General features: G+C 37.4%; 1 protein-coding gene across 2 annotated transcripts in view; it reads right to left on the bottom strand.

Annotated features, from left to right (window-relative positions):
* The window catches only part of PRKDC (protein kinase, DNA-activated, catalytic polypeptide), an 83388-nt gene that overhangs the window by 16827 nt on the left and 55686 nt on the right, over positions 1-10875 (bottom strand). For both annotated transcript variants that reach the window (XM_017831239.1, XM_017831249.1), the window contains 9 exons: positions 10259-10438; positions 6634-6842; positions 6036-6174; positions 5267-5455; positions 4539-4763; positions 3800-3908; positions 3037-3148; positions 1319-1508; positions 37-211 (listed from right to left, as the gene is read on the bottom strand). In XM_017831239.1, the coding sequence (XP_017686728.1) occupies positions 37-211; positions 1319-1508; positions 3037-3148; positions 3800-3908; positions 4539-4763; positions 5267-5455; positions 6036-6174; positions 6634-6842; positions 10259-10438 (1528 nt within the window). The remainder of the gene's footprint in view (positions 1-36; positions 212-1318; positions 1509-3036; positions 3149-3799; positions 3909-4538; positions 4764-5266; positions 5456-6035; positions 6175-6633; positions 6843-10258; positions 10439-10875) is intronic.

The following is a 10875-nucleotide window of genomic DNA, read 5'->3' as shown; positions in this document are numbered from 1 at the left end:
ATAATAAGCAGCGTGAAGCAAAGAGAAGGCTGTTACCAAGCAGGGAGATGGTCTTTAACACTGAGAGCACGCATTCTGGAGGGCTCAGGTTCCGGCTGCTACTATGCATAAAGCGGCAATAAGCGTAATTCCACCTCACCAGCCAGTCTTCCCTCGTTTTGGCTTCCTTGCGTAGGTCTTTCAGAAGCTTCGTGGCAACTGCAAAGCTGTTCTGTATTCAGAATAAGACAGAATTTTCAGACAAAATATCTGCAGAGGAACTAAAACCGGTCTGCAACCCAACTAAGGGATGACAAGATTTAATTAAAGTTATAGTAAGACAAAGAGATGTCCACTGCTTGACAAGTCTCATATTCAAAAACATATTTGTGGATAAATTTGAAAAGAGAAGAAAAGAGGTTTAACAAACTGAAAAAAATAATTTCAGCTGCATGACTAAACAGGCATTAATTGCTCTGCAGTACAAACGCATATGAGAAATGTAACTTGGTTTATAACACCATGAAGAAGATCACTTATGTTTGCATTTTGATGAAAAGTTTCATGTAAGTAACATTAAAGGAAATATTATTTTTCACTTACTCCTTCGAGAGTGTAGAGTCAACACAACAGTGCTATATTATATTTGCTTATCACATTGCTAAAAATAAACTCTTGTCAATGACTGTAGATTTCTGCAGCAACTCAGAAGAGGAGAGACCTCAACTCAAATATTATTCATCTTATCTCAAGTTTGAAACACCATGGGCCCATCATCAAAGACGTTATGTTTCAGTCATTTCAACAGTCAGATCCAAATCAAAATTTCAAAGTCACTTAGTTAACACTTAGATAAAGTAAAGCTAACAGCATTAATGAAAACTGTGAAAAAAAAAGAACTTCAGCATTGCTGATTGAAGTAAATTATACTGATTCAATCAGAACTTAATTTGTTTTCTTGTACAGAAGAGATTATTCGTAAATGAGAAAGCCTAATGTTTGGTTGCAAGCATCCCTTACATTAAAGACTGAAGTACTTCAGATACTTTATTTATCTGCCCTTCAGAGTGCCAGAAACCATCTGTGGATCAAAGGGGCCTTCAGGCACATTTCCAGTAATGACAAATTATCATCAATTTTGTAATTAACATTTATCCATTTGTTTTCTTTCACTATGGAAGTGAATTTCTTAAGCTTTCAAAATGTCCTGGACAGTAGCGTCAAAAAGACAGATAGTCTGCCTGGCAAAAGGGTGCCCAAGACCACCTAAAAGGCTTTTCTAGCTGTAGTTTCTGTATATTTTCTCACCAAACTGAAAACTAACAGACAGTACAGTCACCTGTTTCCTGGCACTTTCTATCATCTTCATTTTCATATTAAATTTGCAGCTTTTAATCATTGAGTAAATATCTTCACCCTGTTGATCCACTTCCATTTGGTCACCAGCACTGTATTCTTCATCCACCTCCATACTATCACTGGCCTGATAAGAGGGAAGTTTCTCCTGCAGTTTGTCCAGAAAGAAACACCTGCACAACGACAACAGGGGTACAAGTCACTCTGGTATACATTCAGGGAAATGAATGTTCAAAAGTGTTGATCTGCCTAGCAATAAACAAAGCTAAGGAAAAATGGCAAGCTATAGTGATCACCTTTGGCAAGTGCTGAACACTTAGAATCTGGAGACTTGTAACTGGGGACAGGTTGATCCTGGATCAAGAACTGACAAGATTAATATTAGAAAATGTCCACAACGAAGTGGGATTTTTTGTTAGTTACTTCCTTTAAAATCATAGCTACAATCCCTAAGTTCACCAAGCCATAACTCACATTCCAACTTGACAGAGGTGCAAACAAAAAGGAGTCTCAATTATTCAGTGAAAGTGCCAGGCTGTATTTTATGTCTACCTGCTATTCAAATGTATATCACATCAACACATGCCACCATTGAAATCTGTGTTGTAGAAAAGACCAGCAACCATACTCAGCTTTTGAAAGTGAGTTGCCATGAATCAATGCTGAATCCTGTTCATTCCACTAGTCCTATCTAATTTAATAGCACATCTCATTATGTAGCTTACTCAAAGCAGAGGACAGCACTACAGTCTGAAGCAGCACTTGGCACATTCTTTGTTACTAATTCAAGACGAGATAAATGTTTTCTAAAAGCATATAAAATGTTTAAGACCCTGACAATCCTTCATGCCATAAACGTTTGAGACTTTGTGAAGAAGTAAGTTATGTCATGTATTCTGTCTAATACTGAACTGCAATAAGCTCTTCTGTAGCCACGCTTTCCTGATACCAAGAGATAATAAAATAAACTACAGAGCACAGTATATATCAGAGGTGTGGAAGAAGTTGTTGCCCAGGAAAGAAGAATTAATCTAGATTTGCACTGGAAGAATGAATTAAGATGAAGACAGACACCACAGTAAGGACAGAAAACTTTCAAATTTGAAAAAGCATTCCAGCTTCTTCGGAGCTAATCCAAAGGAGCCTCCAGAGAGTCTCTTTTTCTTTCTAGCAACAGTTGCACAGCAGAAGTCTCTAGTTAGAGCACAGGTGAAGTACTGACAGTGACAGGGCTTATTTTGTATGGTCCCTCATTTGGCAACTATTTTTTAGTTGCAAAATAGAATAGGCAAGTATTTTTATTGATAACAGACTGGTCTTTTGGGTAGTGTTTCATTGAGCTAAATGCTGCTAATCTACTCAATTACAAATGGGTATGTTTAAGGGCTGCTGAAGTGGGCTAGCTTGCAAAGTGCATGTTGTCACCAATGCAAGAAAATGCCTAAACTAATGTCTGTCTTTCCCTATAAAAATATGGTTTATTCCCTGGCCATTTCTAAACCTCCTTTTGCTCCTCACTACAAGTCAGTCACAGAACCCCCCCAGTTATACTGATAAAGGTATTAAAATGCTTGGAAAAAAAGAGTAATATACTGGACCAACCCCCTCACTCTAATATGAAAACAAGCAGCATTAGAAAAAGCACTTCTTGGAACTCAGCAGGCAGACAGAACTTAAGCTAACCCAAGAATGCAGTTTTACCGATTTGTAATGATATCATCCCAGATGTTCATAGGATCCATCTTAGCATCTGGATATCTGCTTGTCCAAATTCGGAGAAGTCTCTTAAGGGAAGCCTCTGAAGCTAAGTTACCTAGAAATCAATTCAGAACACTTCAGATGCATCTAAAGCCAAACAGCATGAAAAAGGGCTAAACAAAACATAGTCTAACATTCAAACCAGAAAACTGCAATTAAACAATCCACTTGTGTTTCTGGGCTTGCACTAAATACACTACTTAGTGATCATATTGCTTTTGTTTATTGCTGGAGCACAGGAGATTCAATAAGGACAACACTGTCAACTGTCATTGGGGATTACCACTGGGTAGGTTCCTTTCCACAAAGGAACATGCTGGAACTGGAATGTAGTGGAACTGTTAACTAAATTTTATATATAATTTGGTTTATGTGTATAAATTTGTACTTCATGCCTACCTCAGTAGCTATAACTTATTTACCACATCCATCTTTTATCTCTGCTAAAAGTTACTCCAACAAAAAAAAATTTAGTTTAAAACGACTCTTATCACAAGAGCTATGCTAATAAAACTTTGCAATAGAATACAGAATTATCTTCAAGCCTATCTTACAGAACTGCACAGTTCTTACTGTCAAGAAGACAATAAGAAGTAATTCCAGACTTATCCTTTTTCAAACAGGAGTTCAGACATTCAAAGTTCAGAAAACCATGACTATTTAACACAATGAAAGGAAAATCGCTTGAGAAAAAAACAATCTTTACTTCTCTTAGTCATAAAATTGATGAAATCCTGTATTTCTGTCAAAGCTTGTACAGACTGCAGTTTGGTCATTCGACTTTGATATAACAGAGAATCAATACTGGAATAGCTCTGCAAAGAGAGGGAGATAATGAAAGATTTCACAGACAGAATTTACAACATGGTTCTATTCAGTGCTCTACAAACTATTGATCTGATGCTGCTATATATTATGCTTTAGAACCCAACCTCTTAGAAGTAATTTAATAGCCTGTAATCAGAGAGCAACTCCTCTTTACACAAGTGTAGAGGCATATTCTAGCTGCAATTCCTATCCTAGGTTTTATCAAAGCCCTACAGTCTAATTAAAACTTGGTAATGAACGGAACTTGTAACTTTTGATTGCAGTACTCTCTTTGCAAGTTTGTTCTGGGGACAGGAGTCTTCTAAAAAGATGAATGAAATAAAATGTTTATTATCTGCACAAACAATTATTCTGAAAAAGTCTAAAAGATGAAATCAGCAAAACAAAACAAATTAAAATGGTAAGATGCGCTCCACTGGCTCACTAATCTCTCATCATTGCAAGCAGTGAATTCAAAAGAAGTTCTGTCATATGATATGGAAGGCACCTAGATGTCATTCTACTTGAGGAACTGTTTCTCTTGAGAGTACAATCTAGCAGCAGCAACAGCAACAACACTTTAATTGTTCCAGGAGTTTACACAGAAAAATCATACCAGAGATAGAAGAGACTGCTACCTGCATGAAGATCTGCATTCCATTGCTAATGTAATATTTGGCTCTGTCAAAATCATCTTGCAGGATGTAAAGGAGACTAAGCTCTTGGCTGTGATGCATTTCTAGAATGGCTTTCTTCTGTTCTGTCTTCATTGCCTCATCAATAAATGTTAGCAAAGTCTGGTCATTTTCCCCACTGAGCAGTAACTTCAACTTACTGCGTATTATATAGGGTAGATATGTCTCCTACAAGGTGAAAATACAGTCCTTATTTCCAGGAATGGAACATTAAATGATCAATTTTTATGTTATCAGCGGCAGATCAAATAAATACAAAAATATTTTGAATGGTTTTCTTAAATGTTTTTTCTTTAGACAAATTTCCATCTGCTAACAAATCACGGCAGCCTCTTCTGATAGCTCAAGAAGTTGTTAGCAAACAACTAGTTCCTACTAGTATCAAAACCAGTGTTTGGTAACTCTTAAAACAGGAAACAAATAAAAGCAAAAAATGCAACAAAAAGACTGCCAAAACAAAAAGGTGATGATAAAGCTGGTCGTATATAATCAGCCACAGATAAAATTAAAAGTAACTGCTTCAATTATTTTCATGTATCAGACTCTCTGCTAATTTCCATACTAGAGTAACCCATATAATGCAGTTGATTTTCACCCACAATCTCAGTACTGTCAGACATTCCTGCAGAGATAAAAAATGGTGCAGTATCAATGAAGTGACTTCTAAAAACCTGGAAAAATGGATCATTCCATGTTTTGCTTAGGTCTGGAGGTTTTCCACTGTCGATATTAACAGTAGCACAATACTCCAGAGCCTTCCAATCTGTTAGGTGGTCATAGCATTCCAGAGATGCAAGTTCCCAGAAGTCCTTCTCCGCTTCTGCTGGCTCTCCATCTTGCCAGTCTTCTTTAGAGAGTGCCTAGGGAATGAATTTGCAGGGAAAAAGGGTTCTTAACAGGATTCTGGCACTTGTTTCAATTCTAAGTCACCAGGAACTTAACTGTAATTCATTGTCTCAAAAATATCTATCCATTTACCTGAGTGCAACAGCAGCATTAGATGAAGAAAATTCAAGATTGTCAGTATTCATATATAAATCATTTTGAGGTAGATGTCTTTAGTAAACCTGCTTTTTTTAAAGAGTGAACACTTTAAAAGAAGGTTAGAGACGCTCCTTCCTTTTTACCCACTATAACTCATGCCATGAACACATGCAATTTGCTCTCTTGGGGTTGTAGTTTGCCCATGGTGTTTTACTTGTCTGCCTAGATAATTGCACATGTGCAGCTTTGTAACAAACACTAAGAAAAGCATCATATGTACTGCTCTGTTGTGACTGCTCATCTGTTCCCAATATCTTTACAGACTGAACCACTAATCAAATAAAACACAAGGACATTTTAAACAATATATGTTGCTTCTCAAAATGTTTAATTGTGGCTTATTAGTTTTAAGTCATGAGAGATTCATGAAACAAAAGAATCTTGCTGTCGTTTTACCTCATCATAACAACGAGCTGCTTCAGCATAATCACTCCTTGCTTCTGCCAACAATGCTTTCTGTGTTATTTCCTTAGTCCCAATCTTACCACTGAAAATGCCACGAAGGACATCATAATCCCCAAGAGATCGGTAGAGCCTAGTAAAATTGAAGAGAGAAATCTTTTAATTAGTTGAACGGATGTATAACAATGCAAACAGAAGCTATTTGAAAAAATAATAATTTAATAAGCTGTAATACTACTAGGTGGTAAAAGAAAATTTAAAAAAGATAATTTGTTATATAAGATCTGAAATATATACTTAGCTACATAAACTTCACCTTGTAGGTTAATATCTGAACTGTGGAAACTCCTGCAGCTGAAAAGCTATGAACAAGATGTTTTTCAGCAGTCTGATAGCATTATCAGAGTGCACAGCTGTTAAGTGTAACTGCTCTCACTGAAAAATAGTAATTAACTGAAAAGAAATTAAAAGTATATCTAATTCTAAAAAAGTTGGGTTACTGAGACTAAAAAAGAAATCACATAAGCCATAAAGGCAGTTCTTCAAAAGGGCAAATCTGAATGGGAATAACTTGTTTCAAACAAGAATTTACTTAGCAAGTTCAATCCATCTGATCACATCTGGGGGAAGCTCTGTCCTTCCGCGCATCCGTTTGGATGGGGGCTCCTCCGCAGGGGACAGAGCCATCAAGGCACGCTCCAGAATGAGGATGCCCACAGGCTGCTGCAAACTTGCAAGGCAGCTTGTGCTCACATTAGCTGAATCCAGTTCCAGTAGTGCTCTGTGCTGGTAACTCATTTCCTGTAAAATAAAACAAAACAACAGGTGTCTATTTGGTGTAAAACTATACTGATTGTGACCTTTTACAGATCACTTATTTGGTATCCCTCTTCTTATAGTGCAAGCTTTAGAAATAAGCCATTAGATCTCCAGAAGTTCCCAGCTCTGGAAAATCTTTCCCTTCTGTGCTGTTGCTCTTTGGACAGAGAACGGGACAGAATAACCCCATATACTTTGCCTCCAGGACATGGGACAACTACAGGCCATTCACTTAAGAGTTGGACTAGATGATCCCTTTGGGTCCCTTCCAACTCAGAATATTCTGTGATTCTGAAACTCTCTGGACAGAATCACAAGGAAAGCGGGGGAGAGGTAGATGGACACATTGACAGCCTGAATTTTTCCCTCTATTTGTTGGCAGGATTGTGCCTGCTACACAGCAGCTGTGTTTCACTTAACCTACTCAGTGGTGCATTCCTGCCATAAGGCAAAGGCACGATTAACCACACTGTCTTCTCTGAACTGGAGGCTTTCTATCCACACACTTAGCCAGTTTTAGCATATCACAGCTTCCTGTTAGACTCATAGAGTACTGTACTCATTTACTCCCGCCTGATTTAAAGGCATGACAATATTTCTAGCACATCTTTATTGTATTTAACATTAGTCCAACTACAGACTAACCTCATTTTCAGGGATAAACATTTTTGTTTACTTGAAGTTTTTTTAAAATACTTAAATCACTATTCTAAATACACATAAAATATCGAGAAAGTAGTGTGTTATTAAAGCCAGAGTTGGGCTTTTTCTTTTTTTTTTCTCCACTTAATAATGTAAATTTGCAATAATATCTTAAACAAACAGGAAGAAAAAAATCCACAACACGGAAGAGAGGGAGTATAACTTTCATTACAAGAAACAGAACCAAGTTTTAGAACAAAAATTAAAGTTTGATTCTTGCAACATAGCACGTTCAAGAATACTATGTGAAAGGAAAACAATATTTGGAAATTGCAACAGGAGACTGAGAATAACCAGGATACACTTCTTTGACAAATAACAACCACCACAAAAACTACAGAACAGGCACCTGGCATAAGCAAATTCTTGACACAATTTGTATAGCTGAGACTCTCACACTAACAAATTTGTACTCAATAAAAAAAGCACAGCTTCTTGTGGCTTCCTGACTTACAGACCAGGCAGATCCCAAAGAGGAGTTAGCATATATATTTTGCCAACTATTCAGGCAATTTCAATTAGCTGCACACAAGCTCATGACACTCCTGTGTAGAGGCACACATCCCTTGACTGCCAGAATTTAGGGGCTACATCAGGAACACAGTGTCAACTGCACAATCTGAAAACTTAAAAACAACTTTGCTAAGGTAAGACTAAAAGCCCTTTCTCTTAGCATAGGAAAAAGTGTAAGAACCACGCAAATATAACGGTATGTCCAAAGAATAAATACCCTCCCAAACTCAAAATTTATAGACATTGTCCCACATCAAAGGAGTTATCTTTCTATTTATTGCATTTTGGTGACTATCTGATCACTTATCTTCTGAAAGCAGAGGGAATACTCTCTGCTCCATATGCAACATGCTTTGTCTTTCCTTGCACCACATGTTCAAAGATCAGGGTGAGTGGCATCGAAGTTGGCCTGACAGCTAAAGTATTTACAAGGCAATTATATGATCTTCAGAGGCCAAGTATCTCTATAAAGGCTACATAAACATTTGTCATGGAGTTAAATTCTTTTAGTATTTCAGCTGGTTCTTAATCTGTCCTGAAAGTGAATTCCAGAGCTTCAAAATCAATTTTAAGATCATATGTGTAGACAAACCCAGCTCTTTTTACCACCAAGTTATTCTCCTGATGGAATGTGAACCTGGAGAAGACTAAAAAGTCGAACAGCCGGAAGGAAACAGCAGTGAAGTAGAAGCCTCTCTGAAACCAGCCAGTATTCATTACACTGTTGGTATACAGGAAACAGTATATATTTGTATTTTCAAATGTCCAAGCCACTAGGACAGTCTTTGTGAGCCAAATGATAGCCTTGACACACTTGTGCTCTTGCTCACACTCTTGCAGCTCACTCTCTTGACCAATATGAATTCTATTCCTTACTGAGGAAAAGACTTCCTCTCACTGTTATGCAGGACACTCAAATTCACAGGCTGAGGCTTGCCTTCATGCTGTTGTTCTTTTGTTATTGATGAGGACGGCAATGAGATGCTCTTATTGCTCATATTTTTGATGAATTTTTAACTTGCCTATTTTTGAGTCTTCATTCTATGACTTTTCAGAAAAAAAGTAGCCTAATGCAACAGTGTTATTAATAGGGCCTAACAGACAGCGTAATTCAACACAAATAAGATCATCAAGACAGAGAACCAACAAACGCAATGTCAAGAGGGAATATTAACAGACTGCTATTGTGAGACGCTGGCTCGAAACATACCAAGACAGCCCAGAAAAATCCCCATAGCATTTGACCTTTTATGCAGCTGCACAGAAAAAAAAGTAAACACGAAATTACATTTTTTCAGATGTGTAAATACAAGTACTAAGAAGCAAAGTTTGTCACTGTTCACTAAGCTACTCTAAACTAGTTTCTCCTGTATTAGGAATGACATCTACTGTCACAGAGTATTTAAATTTCCATAACAAAAAGGAAGCCATTAGCTGCCCCCCAAAAAAAGATTCTTTTGAGAGCTAGGAATCAGATGCAATATTAAGATCAACACAGTTGACAAGAACCATTAAATACAGTGACAATGAGTATGTAACAGGTGCTTGGACAAGTTCTTTTACCTCCCTGAAAACTGGGTTAAAAGATGAAATTCACAGTCTATTCCAGGTCAGTATATTCTCATAGCAGAAGGGCTTGTGTTTCTTTTCCAGTGAAATAACCCTGGTGCACCCACTCACCCTTTGGTGGGAGTGAGTCTTTCCCTCTTTACTGAAAATCCCCAGGCAACTACTTCAGGGCACTAATTGGAAAAAATATGCAAGAGAGGCTAACAACAAACAGTCCGACAGCTACTGACATCCTCAAGACATCAAAGAATTCCTCAGTAAGCACTTCCCAGAAACAGGAAGATAAGCATGTGACACCCACATAGCCCTTTCAATTGTTCTCAATTCTCATTTCAATTGAAATGGCTTTCATTTAAAATCAAATCTCTTCTTGTTACTGATGCAATTAAAACATTAAAAGGTGACTCAAACTCTACAGATACTTGAAAAATCAGTCCAGAGGCACAAATTACCTTAACAAGTGTCACTTGAAATATCCATCTGGTTAACAATTCTCTTCCCATCTCTGTCTAAACTTCAGTGACAGTATTTGACCTTCATTACCTCTGGGTTTATCACACACACAGACAAAGACATTACATTCAGTTACTTTCGTGCCATACAGCAGGGTTTACCTGGATGCATGCAATGAATGGTGGAAAGTATGACAGGCTTGTACTGAGGAAATTATTGAAGTCATTCAGCAGCTTCTGGACAATGGCGTTTTTCTCAGAAGAATTTTTAGATTTTTCTACCTCATGAAAAATTCCACTAAACAAACTGCTGAAAAGCTGCTTGGCAAATGTTGGATCTTTCTGTAAATTACAACAAAAGCAGAAAGGTTACTGAATTTTGCTGTGACACAATAGACATAAAAGATATGAACCACCCCATACCTAATCCCTATATGGATACTCTTTGGGTGTGGACTAGTTAGTCTGGCATGCATCTCATCTATGCTGACAATTACTGTACTACCCATTAAAATCACATCTTTACATAAAGAAACTCCAAGACAATATAGGTTTCAGGCCAATGGTGGAGAGGGTGGAATTTACAATTTTCACATACTCACAATTCCCATTACAGGAACCAGACAATCAATATCATGATACAGACACCACAGTCTGTCAAGAGGGTTTCAGGAAATAACAGAAGACACTGATGTGTGAGGAGACCTGGACCTAACATTGAGGCAGCTAACAGATTGCCAGTACAGGCAGACAGTTCCATCTGAGATTTAAAGGCATTT

Source organism: Lepidothrix coronata, unplaced genomic scaffold (assembly GCF_001604755.1).
Source record: "Lepidothrix coronata isolate B3197 unplaced genomic scaffold, Lepidothrix_coronata-1.0 Scaffold6, whole genome shotgun sequence".
In the NCBI taxonomy this organism is placed as follows: Eukaryota; Metazoa; Chordata; class Aves; order Passeriformes; family Pipridae; genus Lepidothrix; species Lepidothrix coronata.
The sequence above is the reverse complement of the archived record's forward strand: the minus strand, read 5'-3'. Positions and strand labels throughout refer to the sequence as shown.